The sequence below is a fragment of the Populus alba genome, chromosome 3 (genome assembly GCF_005239225.2).
Source record: "Populus alba chromosome 3, ASM523922v2, whole genome shotgun sequence".
Classification (NCBI taxonomy): Eukaryota; Viridiplantae; Streptophyta; class Magnoliopsida; order Malpighiales; family Salicaceae; genus Populus; species Populus alba.
In genome coordinates, this window is record NC_133286.1 from 21,130,382 (window position 1) to 21,151,595 (window position 21,214).

A 21,214-nucleotide genomic window follows, 5' to 3' on the forward strand; every position below is an offset into this window, starting at 1 on the left:
TGGCTTAAGAAGTTAAAATTGGTGGACGAGAGATCACGCGTGCTGCTGCTGTGATGCTCATCTGTTTATATTAAAATAATCCATTATCAAATGCTACATATTTTTCCTACTTTTTTAATTTTTTTTATTATAGTTAAATGAATCAGAACTTTTCTGAGTTTTGGGTTATATTAAACTTAACCTTTGGATTTTTTAATATCTTAAACTATTTTTTAAATAAAACTCAGGCTTCTCTGTCTAAGTTTTCGTCCCTCATTTTTTTTTTTTAATTTTAAATTGCATGTTTTTATAATACATGTCATGTTTCTAAACTATCATCTACAATAATAAAATTTAATAAAATATCTTTTATTAAAAATAATTTAAAATATTCAAATAAATTACTAGCTAGCAAGTTCTTCTTCTTCTTTTTTCATCATAAAATACAAGTATATAAACGTTAAAATAAATATAAATTTTATTTTTATTTATTTTAACGTTGAAACTTATCACTCACATTAAAAATATATATTTATAAAAAAATTACCTTTTTTTATGTGAAATTGAATATTTGATAATATTTAAGGAGTATATTTACTTTCCACCATGCCTTCAAAGGTATTTGACTTGGTCGAAAGCTATATAAAATTAAATTGTCATCATAGCATGATGTAATGGATTAAAGAAAATGAAAAACTTATTTCTTAGTTAACCCAAAATTTTGATTAGTATTCTAACAAATTAAAAATAAAAATAACTCGTTTTAGGGTAGACTTTGCTTGATCTTGTGACACACGGGTTAACGTTGACCAGTCCATCACCGAGCCTCAGCCTGGGTCAGTTCTGACGACGATGCTCTCCATAGGCAACCACAACTGCAAGGGAGTGGCTTGACCTGGATCCCACAGAGGCAAAAGTGGATAAGGAGAAGAACAAAGGGATGGCAGGGCAGCCATGAAGGAAATCTTTGGAGCTTTTAAATGCAATTTCGAGACAAGCAATGTAAAACAGACCGGAAACTGTGTTGTTGTTTTCTCAGTTGACTTGGTCTCCTCTAACCTCATTAAATTTTACCAGGAAAAAAAGAAAAAAGAAATAAGAAACTTACCGGAAACAGCAGCGGCCTTTAACGCATCAGGGAAGAAGTCAGAACCCTTGACACCGACCCTTTAGATACCCTTCTCCACAACACTCCAAACAAGAAATTAATCTCCAATCCCTTCACACTCACCAACTAGATATTTTCGCCTATATTTCGACGGTTGTCCAAAATGTAAAGGAACACGACAAGTAGATGAAACCAAGAAACACTAGTGTTCCAGGTCCTCGGTCTTTGTTAACGTATATTACTTGTAGATCCCGTCCAAGAAGAATTTAACCATGGAGGAGGAAACTTCTTTTGTGGAATTTTCAGTCAGTCTTCGCAGTTCTTGATTCTCTTCTTCAGGTTCATAGTCTTATTCGTTTCTTTTACCTCTGGATTATGAATTTTCTTGCTTTTGAATTCTTGTTCTAGTACATAAGACTTCCTGTGTACACGTTTGTGTGTGTAAATATATAGACAACCACGTGTGTGTGTGTGTGTGTATCTTGTTGTTTTCAGGCTCAGTTTCTGTTCAGTTCTTTTGATTTCTTAATACCTACACACTTCCTCTGTCAACTTCTGTAGATTTCTTGAGTTTTGGTTGGTCACTTCTATAATTACAGCCCTTAAATACTCTTTCTCCACATACTTCATACGAGAAAGAAATGGAAAATCCTGATAGCAGAAGCATTTCTGAGATTGAATCAGAGCAACAAGCCTCAACAGAAGAGGTGGTATCACTTGCTAAGAACTCAGAATTCGATAGAGAAATATTTACTGAATTTGCAGTTCTACTAGACAAGTTCACACCGGTTCTTGTAGCAATAAAGGATAATGAGAAACTCATGGACAGACCGCCAGTCAAAAAGGGAGTTGAATCCATAGAGAAAGAGCTTACTCGAGCTAATAAATTAATTGAAGGAGCTTGTTCAAGATCACCCATTAAGCAAATTGAGGTTGTTACTCAAGAACTTGGGAGATCATTAGGCCTTGTGCTTTTTGCAAGCATTGATGCATCCACAGAAGTTAAACAAGATATTGCAGCATTGCACAGAGAATTGATGAATGTGAAGTTTGATATCAGTTTTACACCAAGTCCAAGTCCAAGTCTCGGCTCTAGCCCTTGTGTAATTCATGGTCAATCCGGGTTCGTAAGTGAGCAGGGCTCTTTTATTAATGAAATTGAGGAGGAAAAGATTAGTCTTAGCATTGATGATGTAGTGTTACAACTCAAGTATGGTAATGATGAAGAATTCAGGCTTGCACTTTTGGTCTTAAGTGATTTTATTAGGGATCAGGTAATTGATAAAGAGTGGATCCATGAAGAAGATATTATTCCAATTCTGTTTAATCGGCTAGGCTCGAGCAAGCCTCACAACAGGTTAACTATCATCCAGATACTGAGAATTCTCGCCTTGGACAATGATGAAAACAAGGTGAATCATATGAGAAATGTCTTAAGTTTTCTACATAATTTTGGTTGCAAGTTTAAGAATTTCTACTTTGTAGCCATCTCACATTGTCTGGTAATCTGCAGGAGAAAATGACAGATGGAGTCTGCTTGTCAGGGTTGGTGAAATCTTTGGCACGTGATGCCGATGAAGGGAGGGAAGCTATAGGTCTGTTGTCAGAACTCTCAGATATTTCTGCAGTTAGGCGACGAATTGGAAGAATTCAAGGATGTATTGTTATGCTAGTCACCATGCTTAATGGGGATGATCCAACTGCTTCTCATGATGCAGCAAAGTTGTTGATTGCACTGTCAAGCAATACTCAAAATGTGCTTCATATGGCTGAGGCTGGTTACGTCAAACCTCTAGTTCGTTGCCTGAAGGAAGGTACTATTAAAGCTTCCTTTCGGTTAATGCATGTTCTGTAGCATAGTTTTCGTGTTCAGGACTGTGGATGTATTTGATGTTGTTTGATGTGCCTTTTGAGTGAAAAGGCATTTGGGATTTTTGCGAGTTGTGTGAATTCTCTATTGAAAATCGATATCAAGTCTGAACTTGATTTCTACCAATTTTTTATACCTTTCAAGTCCCTTGTTGTCTAAATATAATCATCCTTTTTTTTTTATATAGGCTCTGATATGAGCAAGATCCTCATGGCAACAGCAGTTTCAAGGATGGAGCTCACAGATCAGTGCAGAGCCTCCCTTGGTGAAGATGGGGCAGTTGAACCCCTTGTCAAGATGTTTAAATCTGGAAAACTTGAAGCCAAGCTATCTGCTTTAAATGCATTACAAAATTTGTCATACTTGACAGAAAATATAAAACGTTTGATCAGTTCAGGTATTGTATCACCCCTGCTCCAGCTACTGTTCTCCGTGACGTCTGTCCTTATGACACTCAGGGAGCCAGCTTCTGCAATACTTGCAAGGATTGCTCAATCAGAAAATATTCTGGTTAAACAAGACGTGGCCCAGCAGATGCTCTCGCTTTTGAATCTTTCCAGTCCAGCGATTCAGTTTAATCTTTTGCAAGCTCTAAACAGTATCGCATCCCACTCTAGTGCATCCAAAGTCAGAAGAAAAATGAAGGAAAATTGTGCAGTCCAGCTTCTTTTACCCTTTCTGACAGAAAGCAACATCAAAATCAGAAGTGCTGCATTAAATTTGCTTTACACCCTTTCTAAAGATTCACCAGAAGAGTTCATGGAACAGCTTGGAGAATCCTATCTTATCAACATAGTCAATATCATCTCATCATCAGCATCTGAGGGTGAAAAAGCAGCCGCAATCGGAATCGTAAGCAATCTTCCTGTTAGCAATAAGAAATCAACAGAAGTACTGAAAAAGTTACATTTTCTGCCCATTCTGATCTCACTAATGAGTTCAGGTGCATCAACATCAACAAAAACATGGTTAGAAGAGAGCATTGCAGGCGTCCTTATTCGCTTTACCATTCCTTCTGATAAGAAATTGCAGCTTCTTTCAGCAGAACTAGGGGTGATTCCTATCCTTTTGAAGTTGCTAGCAAGCGAATCATCAGTAGCCAAGTGTAGAGCAGCAATCTCACTCACACAACTATCGCAGAACTCAGTAGCTCTTCGAAAGTCCAGAAAATCGCGGTGGACATGTATGCCTCCTTCCTCAGACACTTTCTGCCAAGTCCATGATGGCTATTGTGTCGTTAAAAGCACATTTTGTTTGGTCAAGGCCGGTGCTGTCCCTCCACTGATCCAAATATTGGAAGGTGAAGAGAGAGAAGCTGATGAAGCTGTCCTCAACGCCCTCGCAACTCTCTTGCAAGATGAAATCTGGGAGAGTGGAAGCCTCTACATGGCCAAAACGTCTGCTGTCCAAGCCATAATAAGAGTGTTGGAATCAGGAACTGTAAAGGCTCAAGAAAAAGCACTATGGATATTAGAGAGAATTTTTAGCATTGAAGAACACAGATCACAACATGGAGAATCTGCTCAGGCGGTCCTCATCGATCTTGCACAAAATGGCCATCCAAGATTGAAATCCACAGTTGCAAAAGTATTGGCACGGCTTCAGCTATTGCAAGAACAATCTAGTTACTTTTAAGCAGTGTTATTAAATCGGTCCGAGTTGGGTTTCAAAAAAAACCAAGCAACAGTTGATCCAATCAAACATAGATTACCGGGTAGATCAACTCACAACTCTGTTATAAAAAAAAAAAATCAAAATTATATTTTTTGAAATTGTTTTTTTTTTAAATTAAAATAACATTGTTTATTTAATTCGGTTTAACTCATCGAACCCGATTTAAATAATAAATCAAGGTTTAATACCTCTGTATTAAAGAGAGAATTTACATGGTGTGAGTATTATGTTGTCAATTTTTTTTAATGATTTTATACACATTATTTTATTCACTTGTATTCCCTTGATGTATTTAGATAATTTTTTTTTTGTATGAATGAAGCAATTATGTTTTTGATACTATAAAAATTGTGTTTCTGATTTCTGTATTTGCATGGCTGCCATTCATGAAAGTACTTTCAAAATGCTATGTCCATGTCTTATGGTCAAAATTAAAAAAAAAAATCTTAAGAAATAAATTTATAGTTATAAATCCTGATCTAACAGATAAACTTGATATTTAATTTAATTTAGGTTTTATTTTGAATTAAGATATTTTTTAAAAAATTAAAATGATTTTATTTCATATATCAAATTCAAAACAATGTGTTAATTTGTGGATTCAGAGTTAACCCAACGAATCTACTTATAGTTTAATTTATAAATATTCAATAATCACACACTCGAGTTCGAATCCTGTAAAGTGTAAACCCATCTCTAATCTTCAATACGACATGTCGTTTGCATAAGACATTAGTAAAATAGAAACAGTGTCGTTTAGACCCGCGCCATCTTCCTCCTCTATTTCACTAAGCAAAAACCCTAACAAAAACCCTAACTTTCTCTCTCTATCTAAAAATGCTCCGTCGAAACATCCGATTAAGAAGAGAGTATTTGTACCGAAAAAGCTTAGAAGGCAAAGAACGTTTACTTTACGAGAAGAAACGCAAAATCAAAGAAGCCCTAGCTGGTACCAATCCTCTTCCCTTTTTTATTAATTAATTTAATAAAAAAACAGATTTTTTAAATTAATTTAATAATTTTTACAGAGGGAAAACCGATTCCTACTGAGCTTCGAAACGAAGAAGCCGCTCTTCGTCAAGAAATTGATCTTGAAGATGAAAACACCGCAAGTAAGCTTCCTTTATATATATATATATATATATATATATATATAATTTCTTATTTATTTTTTAGTTAATTTTTTTATTGTTTGCATTATTTTAGTACCGAGGAGTCATATTGATGACGAGTATGCGAAAGCGACCGAACGAGACCCGAAAATTTTATTGACTACGTCGAGGGATCCGAGCGCTCCTCTTACTCAGTTTGTTAAGGTAATTTGTTAGGTTTACGCGTTGAATTGTGTTGAAAAAATTAACTATGAAATATTATGCTGTTTGATTTGATTCGAATGGTTGGCGGAACCTTGCTCAGGAATTGAAGTTTGTGTTTCCAAATGCGGAACGAATCAATCGTGGTGGTCAGGTTAGTGAATTAATCTGTTAAGTTTATGCTCGGAGCTGTGCTCCTCCCTTTCATGGTGAGTCTGATGTTTTTGTGGGATGGAGCAGGGCAGCTGCTGGTATAACTAATAATTTCTCTTTCAAGAGACTGACTTAGGGTTAAGAAGATGATTTGGCATTTGTGTTTTCGCATTTAATGATTTACGTAGAGGTGGTGAAGAAATGTGTGGTTAATAGAATTTTGTTGTGTGAGTGTATAGAGGAAGTTGAGTTTTGATAAAGCCTGCGAGTCTAGATTTTCTTGGCTGTGTAGGAGATTGATTCTGTTTGATATGTTAGTGACTTTTTTGAAAAAATGCTCATTTGCAGGTTATATCTGAGATTATTGAAAGTTGTCGGGCACATGATTATACTGATGTGATTTTGGTGCATGAGCATCGTGGTGTGCCAGATGGTTTGGTTATATGCCATCTACCATTTGGTCCAACTGCTTACTTTGAATTGCTCAATGTGGTAAGTAGTTTGGTTATTCTAACATTTTTTGGGAGTATTCATTGGGCTAATGTTTTGGGGAATTCTGTATGCTGATTAAGTGTCCTTATTGTAGGTTACTAGACATGACATTAAGGACAAGAAAGCCATCGGAACTATGCCTGAGGCCCACCCTCATTTGATTCTTAACAATTTTAAATCCAAGGTATTAATTTCTCATTCCCTGAATGTCTATTCTTCAGTATTGGAGTTTGACTTCTTCATGTGCAACTTGTGGTCATTTGAAGATTTGATAGACAATTAGCAGCCTTGAGTTAGCTTGTTGCTTTTGAAAGAAACGGAAATTGTGCTATTTAACCAGTACATAACCAATTCAAACAATTGCTTTATTACTTAAACGTTTTAACCTGTGGATGGTTCCATTGTGGAATTTCTTTTGTTGATTGACAGCTGGGAGAAAGAACAGGAAATATTCTAAAACATCTTTTCCCTGTGCTGAAGCCAGATACAAAACGCATCATTACTTTTGCAAATCAATCTGACTATATCTCCTTCAGGTTGGTTCCCTGTTCAAGTCCATAAAAGATTCTTGTTTCAAGCCAAATGAGGACCATTTGAAACAACTTCCATGATGTCTTATTTTATGCCATTATATTGTAATTGCATGGGATATCCACCTTTGCTTGGAGTTGCTTGGGATACCTGTCTTAAGTTCAGCTTGTTTATGTTCGTGAAAGAGCTCCAAGTAGACCTCATCAAATAGCTTATCTACATTGTTCATTTTCTAGCCCTGTTAGTGTAGAGGTTTGCTATGAGAAAATTCATAGACAATCTTATGAAGCTGAAACATCTCAAAGAAAAGGAATTTAAGTGTTGTTGTGGAAAACAATGTTTTTATTTTTATTTTTAAATAATTCTGTGATGATGCTTTAGTCTTAGCTTAGCAAATGACAGGAGGCAGCAGTCATAAGCAATTTGCCTTCTGCTCTACTAGCTCTTACATCACTTTGTGTTGTTGGTAATAGCAATGATGTTTGATGTTGGGAAAGTATTCAAATTTATCAGAAAATATCCTGAGTTTACTAACAGAGTGTATATTTAAAGATTGAAACTTTGAAAAATATTCTTGAATTACTTGGCCAGCAACATAACATGTATCATGATAAAAAAAAGTAGAAAAAAAAAATTGTATTGTTACCAAACATGGTCAACCTGGTTGCTGAATAGGAAGAATGTATATATGCACAAACCATTACCTGGAATATTATTTTCCTGTCATGTGTTTGGTTATCTCAAGTCTGAACAATAGTTGGCTATTGTGTTTTCTGTTTGCAAGCTGTTAATTAGTGAAATTCATCATCTTTTTTGTACTGAACTGATCACCTTTTCTTTTTTTCTTCATATGCAATATGCTATGGCTGATTTTTTTTTTATTTGGTATTGTTTAGGCATCATATTTACGAAAAGCATGGAGGCCCCAAGTCTGTTGAGCTCAAAGAAATTGGTCCACGTTTCGAAATGCGGCTTTATCAGGTATCTCTAATATCAATTAGTTCAATTTTTTACCGTGCGTAAGATTTCTTGCCTCGAAGTTAGAAATGGCTTCCGTGATATTCTAATTTTATTTTTCCGTGATAGAGAAATTGTAGACATCTAGAATCTGATTGATATCAGTTATTGGCAAAACATTATTACATCACTTATATAGCCTCTGCAATGCCTTCTGATATTATTACTAATCGTCAGTGTAATTTTTGGATTATTGATGTTTCTGTTTCTACATTGGCTCTGCAGATAAAGTTAGGGACAGTGGATCAGACCGAAGCACAAAATGAATGGGTGCTCAGACCATACATGAACACAACAAAGAAACGGAAGTTTATTGGAGATTGACATAAGCCTCAGGAACTAATATCGAACTTTGTACCTTCATTTCTTCTGTCTTGGCAATTTTGGTATCAAATATATGCACGAGCCCAATTATATTTGCTCCTGTTGAAGTTATTTTCCCATCGAATGAGTAGATATGTATCTGTGCTCTCTCTCGAACACTTCAAGCCATTAACCAAGACATTTACACGCCCTTGTCAATTTTTTTTTTCTTCTGAATTCATGGAGATTTTCGTATTTCAGCAACAAATGATGATCGTATGGCATGAAAAATAGAAAATAAATGCCCTTGACAGTATTGATCTGAAAAGGAGACCGGGATGGTCAATTTCCAGCACCGGGTATGATGTGATGATATTCCTGAATTCCAGGGCACAAGAAAAATAATGAAAGAGCGGGGAAAAAATCAACGATGTTCCACAAAACGACTTCAAATGAATGGCAGTGATTTCAATTCTTGGAAGAGTTTCCCGTGACTAGGTTAGCTAGTTGATATGAATATTACAACAAAATCCCTTTGCAAGCAAGATTTCTCTTTTTTGCACTGTACAGTACAGATAAACGACTCCACACAAGAGTGCCCTTCATCTTCTTCCTATCAGATACAGATACTGCCAGAAAAGCTAAACAGTTACTTGCCAGTTGGCGTTACTTCTCGTCTCTATCTGCAAGTTATTGCTTACAACTTGGGCGATTAAGTGGGGAAAGTAAAGGCTACTCCTCCATGGTTGTTTCCCCGTTTGCACCACTTTTTGGTGGCATGCCATCTTCATCATTTGGGCAAGCTTCGCTCACCTTTCCCCCATTCAATTGGTTATCAGGTTGCAAATCCCCGTCTTCACCACTTGGAATATCATCAATCTCTTTTGATTCCTTTGCCTGGTTGTCTTCACCACTTGGAATATCAACAATCTCTTTCGATTCCTCTGCCTCGTTTTCATCTGGTGTATCATTGATAATTGCGCCCTTTGCAGGAGCAGGTCCATCAGATGGATACGCAATGTAGTGCTCATGCTGATAGCCCATCATACGTGCCTGGAATCAAGATTAACCATGACTTCAATCACTGGAACTTTATACAGCAGACTAAGATAAAATTTGTAAGTGGATTTTAATTGGCAGCCAACAACAAAGCGGATGCACCGCATCACAGGCTGGAAAAGGTTTCTTCATCTTGCAAAATAAAGATCAAGCTACTTTATGCACGTGACTTAGCATATCACCCAACAGATGGGGAGTGACAGTGTCAATGTCTTGGGAGGTATTAACAAGAACAAGCACACCCTTTTAAGAATAATGCAGAAGATTTTCTTAGGAGAAGAAAATGAATGAATATGAAAAGTACAAACCAAAGCCTCAAAACCAAAAGCCAGATTGATACCTCTGACAATAAACTACTAAAGTTCAGACCAGGTGAGAATCTGATAACTTTAAAATATCTGAACAAGACAAAGCCAAAGGTCTTGTCAAGTTGATCCATCACAAACTACAACTTGTTAGGCAAGCTTTGATTCACACCGCATGTGTTTGTGTGTGTGCACTGGTGTGTTTGCAGGTGTGTATAAGCTTCATCAGCCTAAAATGCTTTATTCTTTACTCTGCAATATGCACAACTTTCACCTAACATGGGGCAGGTTGCCCTTCATATTTTATTAAGGTATCTTTAACAAATCATTTTCATAAAGGAACTAAGCAAGGCATTCTCCCATTTACTTACTGGGCTGTGCTAGTTTTGGGTGTGCGTACAAGTTTTAGGTTTTAAGACAGCCTACTTCTCAAGACTGTTCCTCAACTTAATGAATTGAAGAGGTTTTAAGACAGCCTACTTCTCAAGACTGTTCCTCAACTTAATGAATTGAAGAATCAACCATAAAACAAGACGTGAAAGGCATATGAAGCAAAGAGCTATATACCTGATGCAATTGATTCATTTTATCCATTACAATGTGGCCCATCTCCTCAACGTTGCTAACAAAATAAGGTTGTCCAATGTCTTCAACTTGCCGCTCTGTATATGTCGAAACTTCACCAAAATTCAGCGCAAGGCGATCAGGTCTCTGAAGCAAATGTTGAAATGTAGGCTGCAGTTCATAACATTGTTCAAACAGAGATCGGCGGCAAAATACATATAGTCCAAGTCGGGCACGGGACATGGCAACAACTAATCTTCTAACATCACGAAGGTGACCCACAAAGCGAGAACGCACTAGAGAGAGCAAAATAAAATCATTTTGCTGTCCTTGAAACTTATCAACAGTGGCGACCTGTACATGAGCATTGATGATGATTATAATGATATTGAATAAATACATACGCACGTATGGTACATACGTGTGTGTGTGTGTGTGTGTGTGTGTGTGAAAGCCTGCTGCCTGCTGCCTGAATTGCAACAATGGTGTTAAGAGTAACAAGATGGCATTGGTGCAACAAAAGATGCCCCATGGATGGAATTGGTCATTCCATGTGCACCAACTCACATGTATAACTTTTATTTGGTCATCAAGCAACTAGATGAACCTCATTCTAAGCAAAAGTATATAAATATGTGAAAATCAACCTTTAGAAAAATTACTCATTTTTCATAGTCATTATGCCTAGTTAATGTAAGAGAAGCAATCAAGCATCTTACCTTGCAGGGTGGGCCTATAAAGTCATAAGGGATGCATCTTCTGTTGATAACATCACGAATAAGAAGTTTTTGCCCATTGTAAGTGGTCAATATGGAGATCTTGTTTGCAGGATATCCAAGCAAACGCATGTATATATAAACACTAACAATGTATTCAGCCTCTCCCTCATTTTGATAGAACCAGGGAGAAGGAGCAGTCTCGCCTCTCCCATGATAATCAGGCACGTCCACTAACTGGTAATCATAGGAGAACCCAGCATTTGCATTCTTAAAGATAGCCCCCTCCTTTACATAAGGAAGGTCTCCCAAATCTCTGTATCTCCAATTGTAAAGCTTAGCTATGCTTGGCCTGGCTCTACCCTGGGCATTGAGCTCAATATAAGGAATACCCAGCCGAACAAACCTAGTGAATAAGCTCTGATCCATGTGGCTATACTTCTGAAAAGCCATGTTTTTCACAACAGGAGGCAACTGGTGATGATCACCAATCAGTATGCAGCGTTTAAGACGTGCATGACCATCCTCCTGCCTCTGAAGTAACATTGGTATGAAAGTTTCAATCTCCAATATTTGGGCACTTTCTTCCATCAGCAAGTTGTCATACTTAAAACCCAACTGGAGGAAGTCCTTTCTCTTCAGAGCTGCATGTGTACAGGTCATTGCCACTATCTTTGCCTGTTTTGTCATTAGGTAATTTGCTCTATCAGCTGTTGATTTGAGCAATTCAAAAGCCCTACACTCTTCTAGTTCTTGGAACATAGTCTTAAGATGACGAAAGCACCCTTTTGCTGCCCGCATGTCTTTCTCAAATGATTGACCAGTAAAAACTGGCTGAGGGGTGTTGGAGAAGAACTCCTTAAAAGGAAAACGGTCCTGGACAAGTGTTGGTTTATCTTCGTTATCCGCACAAGTAGCAAGGAATTGCTCCCAGCGTGAATATACATGCAGTAACCAAAAGTATCCAGCAGTTTCACAAGTATAAGCTACATCCTCAGGAAGTTGGAGAGATCTTGCAAGCCTCTCCACTTCACTAAGCAATTCCAACCGTCGAACAAGCATTGCATTGACACGCCCTTGCCTACTGAAGTCAAGATCAGTTGCTAGTTCTTGTTCACCTTGACCAAGTCGAAGAAGATACCGTGCTGGCACATCTCTCTAAGAAACGATGAAAAAGTTCCAGGCATTAAGGCAACATATACACGAAATAAGCTTTTCTAGATACAGAACAGGCTTTAATATCAAGAACACCAGTGAATGCTCCATATCAAGAGTGCAAAACTCAAGGGATCATATTCACAAATAGCAACTATCTAAATTACTAGTCTTTATGTCAATATCCACATGAATATATTTCAAACCTAATACCTGCATTATCTTCTCAAACAGGTCATTCAAGGCCTGGTTGGAATGGGTGATTATTAATGTTCTCTGGGATGGACAATTATGATATAGAACATTCATGATTTGCACGGCTGTATCAGTCTTTCCAGTACCAGGAGGCCCCACAACCATGGTTAGTCCTGGCTGGATACCAGACATGATCGCTCCAATCTGCATAAGAAAAACAAATGCAATCATTCAAATAGAAAGTAAAAGCATGTTTCTTATCCATCATTATCCACTTCAATGCTTGTCAACCTTGTAAGTGAAAAAAGAGACCATGGTGCCAACATTTAGAAGAATCTGTTAGATTATAAACCCCCAATGTAGACACATAAAAGCTTAAGAAAATGATGGACGTCAAAAGCAACAAAAAGTTCAATTATCCAGTAAATCACAAATAGTTGAACTGTTTCTCATTGCAGAAGTAATGTGTTTGAAACTTGGATTTGCACCCATTTTTACAAACAATAAAAAGCAAAGAGAGAAGAGAAACTAACAAAGGATTCCACCCATTAAATAAATACCAAAAGATCCCACAGACTAGGTAAATGAGTTGCCATTCACCTGTGTCGATGTAAATCTGACTGAATTCTGGTTTGGCTGATCTTGAGGATAAGGTCCTGGATCAGGAGGAATGTACGCCTCAACAATAAGTTCTTCTTTTTCCCTACCAGAATCCACCATATTGACACCATTTTTGGAATCAATAGTAGATTTCTCATTCCCTGGAATTGCATGAGTGTAGCCCTTCAATTTTTCTGGAAGCCTAATTCGAAAAGGAGGTCTTGGATTCAAGTTAGCCGAACCATCTGGATTTACAAAACAAACCTGCAGAAAAGAAAGATGAGTGCGTTGTAAATTTATGTTTCTCTTTAGAATGAACATACTAGGGAAAATCAGCATTCACCACACACCATCTTTTTAAGGCATTAACCTCCTTAAAATGTGTTTGTATTGTCTCTAAACAACAGAAATTTATGTGACTTACAAAATTTCCACCTGTAAAAGGCATTGCCATTGCAACCATATAGCTCATGAATGATCCCACAATCAAATATTTCGCTGTAGACTCCAGAAATGCTTAAAACTCATGGATAATGAAGGACTACAAGAATTAATGTCTGATTATAGTCTTAAATTATATTCAATATTTTTTTGCAGTACTATATTTGCTAAAGAGTAGCCAAAAGTAGCTTTTATTAGGAATCTAATTACATTTATATTCCATAGGGTTTCATGTAGTCTACTTTTCCTGTCATTATTGGGTATAGATTTTTCAATTTTCTTATAGGTTTGGTACCTATATAGAGCATCATATTTACACATTTAAAAACAATTGTCTGAATACTGACTGATCAAATAAAACAAAATAAAGGGAACAGAACAGGAAGAAAGCTACAAAACCTCATTTGCACCTTATGATGATAAACAACTTAAATAAAGTGTTTGGAAGGGAGGGAGATGACTCCCTGATGCGGACGGCAAGAGAAGCAAGAATGATGACTTTTTATAGGCAAGGGTATTTCTGTAATTTTCATTTTATATGGGAAATCTGAAAAATTGTCCAAGTCTAGGTTATTTTCTATTTAGTATTCTATCGGATCTAAAGTAATTAGCTTCATCAGGTTTTCCTATTCCAAACAGGAATAGTTATGTTGGAGGTTCAGGAATCCATGTCCTTGTTGGATTTGGACAACTAAAACTCTATAAATAAGCATGCAGTCTATCAATATTTTAGAATGCAATGATATCAAATAATTTCCATCAAAGCTTTGATTGCATGACTCAATCTCTTCTTAGGAGCGACTCTTAAGAACCATATGTGTGACTCCTACAACCTATCTACATCCTTCCTTGTATTCCTTCATAAATTCACAACAATACAGCCCTAAACAACTGCTAAAAGTCAAGATTCAGAACAGCCCCTAAGCTATCCTGCATCACTTCCCCTATCTCAGTATTTTAGCAAAAGCCTATATATGCAAATAAAAGGGGAAACAAAAACCAATGTCCAATCATAGAAGCAAAGAATAAGCAATACGAACCTGGTGATCTGGAAAACTCTCCTTTAAATGGTCTGCATCCAAGAAAGTATCTTTGAAATCTACTTTCTGAAGATGATCAGGCATTTTGGTCCATTGTGCTGCAGAAGGATCCCCATAGCCCAGAAAAATGTTGTGCAACCAGTCAGGAACAATACAATATTCATTCATAAGATCTCTTATAGATTCTAAGATTGCTTTGAAGTTATTTTCCTTAGGTTTCCTCCTCATCAGCACATTAAATGTCCCATAAATGTCTTCAGCACCTCTTTCTGCAATATCAGTGACATCCATGTGGTACTGGGCTGTATCTAAAGCAACGGTTACAGTTCTAAGTTCACCTTTTGGTGGTTTCCACTCCTCCCGTTTAATTCTTCCTGTGAAATCATTCATGAGTGTTCCCTCCTCATCACGGATATCAATAATTTCACATCCCCGCACATATTGGAGGCCAAGCCTCTCTGGAACACTGGCCTTCTCAGCTTCCTCGGCACTTAGAGGCTCAAATGACGGGCGAACTGAAAGTAAGAATAAAACATCATGCTCCTTCAGAGCATTCCATTCAGATCTTATTCGTGCTTTATAACTCGAAATGCTAAAAGTAATTTTTGCTGTCACAGATGATGGCTTGACTTCACCGATATTTGGCTGTTTGACCTCGGTGATCCTAAATTCTTTTATTGGCACAGCCATTCTTGACCAACCACGAAAAGCAGTTTCTCCCTCATTATTAATGTATGGAAGGAGATGTGGTGTGGCTTCCTGAATATCTTCACGAATCTCATATGTTGATTCAAGCCGGAAGAGATTAAAATTCCTTAAAAGGTAATCATGAAGTGTTAAAAACTGCAGATTAAGTTTAGGAAGTGCCAGACAACCTTCTCCAGAATAGTTAATGCTAGGCACAACACTCTCATCCCACATAATCTGTTCATTTGGATAAAGTGGAAGAGCATTTATTGCTTCTTTTTGAGACTGCTGTCTCTCAAAGAAGGAGACCATGACTTCAATAAGAAAATCAACTCTTTCAGACCAGGGATCTTCCGCGGAGACCAGTTTGAGCTTATAAAAGAAGTTAAAATGTCAGTGAGTAGATGTCTACTTGTTCCAGTATCAGCACACTTGCACATTGATCAATGTAAAAACTAAAATTCAAAAAGATCTGAAGTTTTCACACTACAACATCTACACTTCAGACTTGAACAGACATGTAGCAACAAAAAAGCCAGCAAACTGACAGCTGATTTTTGACAGGCTGTCTTTTATATACAAAAAGGCATGGTGGGTTGAAGGAGTTAAAACATTCTCGTTAGACATAACATAGACAAAGAGTTCTTCTCCCTGTGATTGATTGTCTACCTCTGCAGCTTTTACATTCAATTTATAGAAGAAAAAAAAAGTATTGTGATTATCTAAGAACTCAGTGGCACCCCCTTTTTTCTATCTGATTTGGCGTTAGAACTGTATATGTATCGAACTTTTAGCATTTTCCTTGCATATATACTCCACTCAATGATATTCTTAGTATATTAGCTATCAAAAGTTGAGGACTTTGATTTCATGAAAACAATGAAGCTATGAAGTTCTACTTGAGTTCCAATTACCAATTAAACAAGCAGCAATTTACTTTAGGCAGTTACAAATAAGTTTGATTGAACATTAATAGGCGCATTGCACTATAAGTTGCAAACAACTCTATACCAAAGTAAAGACCAATCAAAGTAATAACAAATGAGCATACATGGAAGCATAACATGATGACAATAACCAATTATGAAATAACACTAGCATGGAGTAGAAAAATCAGCTGAGATAAAATGGAGAACATTAACCTAGTTGGAGTACATATCATCCTTCACATACCTTACAGCAAACCAAGTCCTTCAACTCTTCGGGAGAGAGCACAGACAATTTCTTGGAGAGATCAGCTCGCTTGTGGATTGCACCAACGTTAGACAATGCAAGTTCTCGCAGCTACAACCAAAGTGGGTTGTTTATAAAATCAAAAGATAATTAATGTCACAAGAAAGATCAACTATAAAAAGCTGCATCCTTTTGCAACAGACAGTAGTTAGAATTTCAGCAGTTACATATGAAATACCTTGGGAATTTTCTTAAAGGCAAGGAGCTGGAAGGCTTGGAAACGCTCATAATGAGATCGAACCACTTCATCATCTGTTAATTGTGTGCCATAATAATCATTAATCTCAAACCGCTCATAGAACTGCAGCAAGTCAACCAGTTGAGCAAAGAGTTTCCCTTTTTCATGTCTGTAGAGAGCACTTAAATGACATTTCGCAACAACAGCAACATCAGCTACAAGAGGCCTCAGATACCTATACATGGTAGAAAACAAAGAAAAGGGAAAATAAAAAACATAGAATGAAATGAACTGGTGTATGGAGAATATCAACATCTTGAAAGCATTAGATGCACTTGTAAAGCAAGATTGGTTTTGAATTAGAAACATTCAAGACATGAACTATATAAGAACCAGCCTGTAATAATTAAAAAACTTGAAGAAGAAAACAAAGCTAAGTGAAAATGAAACAGAGAGAGAGAAAGAGGAAGAGAGAGATGAATATACCTCCTTGTTGGCAGTTGACTTAACAGATCAATTAGAAACTCCATAAACCTCTCACAATACAAGACTGCAGCATCATCAATTTCATATTCATTAGCAGAGCTTTTCTGGGGAAAAACTTTGAAATCAAGCACCTAAGAGAGGGATAAAAAAATAATAGGTTAGCTTTGAAACATGTTTTAAGGGGAAAAAAACAGATACTGACTGCATTGTGTTTTAAGGTAAGACTTTACATCAAGAAACTCTTCAGTGAAATTCCTCAAAAACCTCACTTCAAGCGAGGTTGACGGGTTGAAAACTTCTCCTCGTTTAGTTGCCTCTTCAGCCTCTTTTCTTATGGTCTTTCTCCATTTCTTAATCAATTTATTATTACGACAAAGCTCCATCTGCAACCAAAAGAAACAAATTATAGGCTTAGTAGGCTACACGGCATACAAGCAAGACTGTTAGCAAAATAGGATTACACAGAGCATAAAAATCTCACCTGAAAGCGGCCATATGACAAACTGTGCCATGACTCAAAACTTGCTAATCTGAGGACCGTCTGACTCACCATTTCATCTTCCAAACTCTATGAGGCGAAGTTGTTAAATGACACAAGAAGAAAAATTAAAATTAGAGCATGATCCACTATTCCTCAACAGAACAAATGAGCCATTCCAAAAACAAAAGGAAAAATGGCATTCAATAGAAAAGATCTACATGATTTCTAGTGCACTTTGGTACTCAACTGCGACGCAGATGAGCCATTACATGATGCTACATGGGGATGCATGGTATGCCAAATTCCATCAAAACAAAAAAACCTACCAGAGGAATTATCAAAATAAAAGGAAAGGGGAAAAAAAGAACGTGTAGGAAAGCAGCACACCTGAAAGGCATTAATCATGAAAACTAGGTAATTTGTCTTCTCTGCTGTACTCAACTCTCTCCCCTGAAACAGCATTTAAAACATCATCAATCAATTTAACATGGTAGTTCTGAAGCATCACCTGCTTTTACAAAACATCTCATAGGAAATTAAGGAAGAACAAAAACCAAATATAATTACCAGCAGAATTTGAAATAAAAATTGTAACACAGTAGACCTGTTTATTAGAATTTAATTTTTATTGTGTCCCTCCTAGCAAAGTTTTAACACTGGCAAATTATATGGTCAAATACTTAAAGAAAAGGTCACGAACCTCCTTCAGGTGAAGAACTCTATCAAGAAATCTTTTGAAGACATCCTTCCGATCATAAAAGCATGACCAAGCTGCCACATTTTCTCGAAACTGCAATTTACAAAGATAATATTAATGAAAACATTAATTCTTTCATCCAATTAAATTCATACTTGATAATAAAAAATAGAAAAAAAAATACGGCATGATTGCTATAACAAAAGAATACACCAAAACCAAAATTTCCTCTAATCACATCTTCCCCAACTTTCGTTCTTCAACCATCAAGCACAACAGTAGCAAATGAAAGATAAAAAAATAAATAAATAAAATGCAGGGTTTCACTATGAACCCAAGTCCTCACTTGACAAAACCTAGTACATCTTCTTGACTTCAGCTGACTCAAATTTTCAATTCATCAAGCTTCCACTCTAAAAACTTCCATCTCGAGATCAAGTTAAATTATCCAAATATAACACTTCAAATCAACTTAAGAATTACCTCCCCGTTTCCAATTTCTCATATATTTAAACAAACGGAAAAAAAATACAAAAAACCCATTATTCCTTTCTCATTTTCAGTTTCCACAGCTAGCCCCCAAAAAAACCCTAAACTTCATTACTAATTCACATGCAGCGCAACACACACAAGCAAAAAACCTTAAATAAATCACTAACCTTCTCATTAATCATAAGAATCATAGACATAACATGCTCAAACGTTGCCGTTTCAGGATCAAAATTGGGCCATAAATAATTCTCCAAATACTGACTAACTTCCAAAATCATCACTCTCTGCAAAGGCACAGTCTTTCTCCCTTCTTTCACCTTCAACTCCGTCTCATATATCTTCTTCACCAGTTCCGCATCAAACCCCCTCCTCTCCTCCTCTTCCGCCACCATGTCTCCGCCATCCGCGACAGCAAAAGTGGTCGTTTTGAGCCAGTTTGCGGAGGCAATCTTGGTCAATCTGTCGCGTTGGATCTCGGAGAGAGTGATTGAGCTGGGGAGAGTTGTTGAACCGGGTTTGGAATCGGCTGATTTGGTCTCGGTTCGGGTTGCAGAGAGGTCGAGTGGGTACTCGGCCACGTGGTGGCGCTTGAAATCGTAAGCGCCGGTGCCGTATACTTTCGTCATTTCTTAAGTTACTGAGACGGGCGCGAAATTAAGGTTTTTTTGTTTTCAATTCAAAGGTGACATTAGGGATTTTGAGAGCATAGAGAGAGAGAGAGAGAGAGAGAGAGAGATAAACCCTGGTGGATTAGTGGCGGTGAGATTTCATAAAGGGAGAGATGGGTAATCGGGTTTTACTATTGGGTAGTTCTTATTATGGGCCATTTTGGGGTCTAGGGTTCGAATATAATACTTGGGCTGGCTTGTGCATGCTTTCTTTTTTGTTTATAAGATTTGTTTGTTTTATAGCTGTAAAATTCATACCGCCGTAGAACAACCGGAGGCTTGATTATTTGGATTAAAGCAAAAATTGAAAAATAAAAAAATTAGCTGATCTCATAAAAAAAAAACCTTGGGTTAAATTACTGATTTATTCGACTGCTTGTACACTCAGATCTTGTAAAAACCTTTTTACTAAAAAAAACTTTTTTAAATCATAGACAAATTAGTAATTAAAAATATAAATAAAATCTTAGATTTTTATCAGACAATTAAACAATGCAGCTTACCTTAAGTAAGATATATTTAGGGTGCCAATATCTTTTCTTTATATAACTAATCCCCGTATTTGATCTCTAATATCATTTAGGATTTCTAGTGACTAAAATATTAGGTGACAATTATAATTTCTTTTTTTTTTTCATTGAAAAAGACAAGGATTCCTTGTTTGTTTATATTTGACAGATAAATACACATACCTAAAAATAAATAATCGTCGCGACGTCTACGACAATCAATTTTATTACAATAACAATTCACCAATAAAAATAGTGCAAAGGAGACAAAAAAAAAATCTTAGGAAAACTTTCCCTTTTCTGGAGTCAATAAAAACTGAAAAAAAAAGTATAAAAAGAAAAAGAAATGTTTTTTATATATAAAAATGGAAATTGTTAGTGAGATGAGCTTGAAAACTCAATTTCCAAAAATAACTACCTTTATCTAACGGAAATTCAAAAAACCAGACCTTAAAATAAATTTAGATTTAATTTTTGTAGAGTGGTATTAAGTATTATTATTTTGAATTATTAAACTTTTTTGTAGTGCATTTAAATAAAAAATTATTGGAATCTTGGAGGTTTATTAAAGAAATTTTTTTAAGAAGCAATAAAATTTTATGAAGAATTGATATTTGATAACAACAGTAGGATCAAGTTTCAAGAAGTAAAACAAATAAGTGATTTACTTTAAATATTATTTCAATATATGGCTACTACTTTTATTAATTTATATAAGAGAATGATTTTGACTCTGCGAAGAGAAAAGTCGCTTGTCTCATACAGGATTGTTTGTAGTGACTTTAAGCTACTTAATAGAGACAGCCGTAAGAAAATATAAGGAATACAAGAGATAAAATATAAAAATCGCCAATCATCATGATAAAAACAAAAACAAAAACAAAAACAAAAACAAAATTCCTGAATAATTTTCTTGCACCATGCATGAATGTGTCTTGTTATCGGAGGTTCGCTATACATTACTCTCAAGTTCTAACCAAATCACCCTAATTTTCTACTAAGAGTATATAATTGAACAATTTTCTGAAAATCCGTAGAAACGAGAGCAATTTTACACACATGCACGCACTGCTAGTAATAAAAGCACACAATCACTATGCTCTGTCATCCCCGTTGGTTATTCACGTAAAAACACCCACGTAACATACAACCATCTAGTAGTTGGTCTATAAAAGTTTGGGATCAAAATATTTGTTCCCTCTCTAGTTTCAGGTTCGAGCTATCTGATTTCTAATGTGATGGTCACTAGATGACTTACATAATCACTT

General features: G+C 36.3%; 3 protein-coding genes across 3 annotated transcripts; 2 read left to right on the plus strand and 1 right to left on the minus strand.

The window, feature by feature from the left end:
• Nucleotides 1-859: 859 nt before the first annotated feature.
• Nucleotides 860-4,909, plus strand: LOC118054263 (U-box domain-containing protein 24). Its single transcript, XM_035065768.2, has 4 exons — nucleotides 860-1,426; nucleotides 1,649-2,499; nucleotides 2,601-2,901; nucleotides 3,145-4,909. The coding sequence occupies exons 2-4, from the start codon at nucleotides 1,729-1,731 to the stop codon at nucleotides 4,590-4,592; spliced, it is 2,520 nt and encodes an 839-aa protein (XP_034921659.1). The 5' UTR covers nucleotides 860-1,426; nucleotides 1,649-1,728; the 3' UTR covers nucleotides 4,593-4,909.
• Nucleotides 4,910-5,400: 491 nt separating this feature from the next.
• Nucleotides 5,401-8,670, plus strand: LOC118054282 (uncharacterized). The gene is made up of 9 exons (XM_035065801.2): nucleotides 5,401-5,580; nucleotides 5,660-5,743; nucleotides 5,838-5,947; nucleotides 6,048-6,098; nucleotides 6,446-6,589; nucleotides 6,684-6,773; nucleotides 7,019-7,125; nucleotides 8,017-8,101; nucleotides 8,363-8,670. The coding sequence occupies exons 1-9, from the start codon at nucleotides 5,469-5,471 to the stop codon at nucleotides 8,459-8,461; spliced, it is 882 nt and encodes a 293-aa protein (XP_034921692.1). The 5' UTR covers nucleotides 5,401-5,468; the 3' UTR covers nucleotides 8,462-8,670.
• A 187-nt stretch (nucleotides 8,671-8,857) lies between these two features.
• LOC118054254 (uncharacterized) lies at nucleotides 8,858-19,526 on the minus strand. The gene is made up of 14 exons (XM_035065750.2): nucleotides 18,937-19,526; nucleotides 18,281-18,370; nucleotides 17,968-18,030; nucleotides 17,581-17,667; nucleotides 17,330-17,482; nucleotides 17,100-17,230; nucleotides 16,614-16,848; nucleotides 16,376-16,486; nucleotides 14,516-15,574; nucleotides 13,035-13,298; nucleotides 12,453-12,638; nucleotides 11,088-12,242; nucleotides 10,372-10,722; nucleotides 8,858-9,493 (listed from the first exon to the last, which is right to left on the minus strand). The coding sequence occupies exons 1-14, from the start codon at nucleotides 19,393-19,395 to the stop codon at nucleotides 9,173-9,175; spliced, it is 4,665 nt and encodes a 1,554-aa protein (XP_034921641.1). The 5' UTR covers nucleotides 19,396-19,526; the 3' UTR covers nucleotides 8,858-9,172.
• Between the last annotated feature and the right edge of the window lie 1,688 nt (nucleotides 19,527-21,214).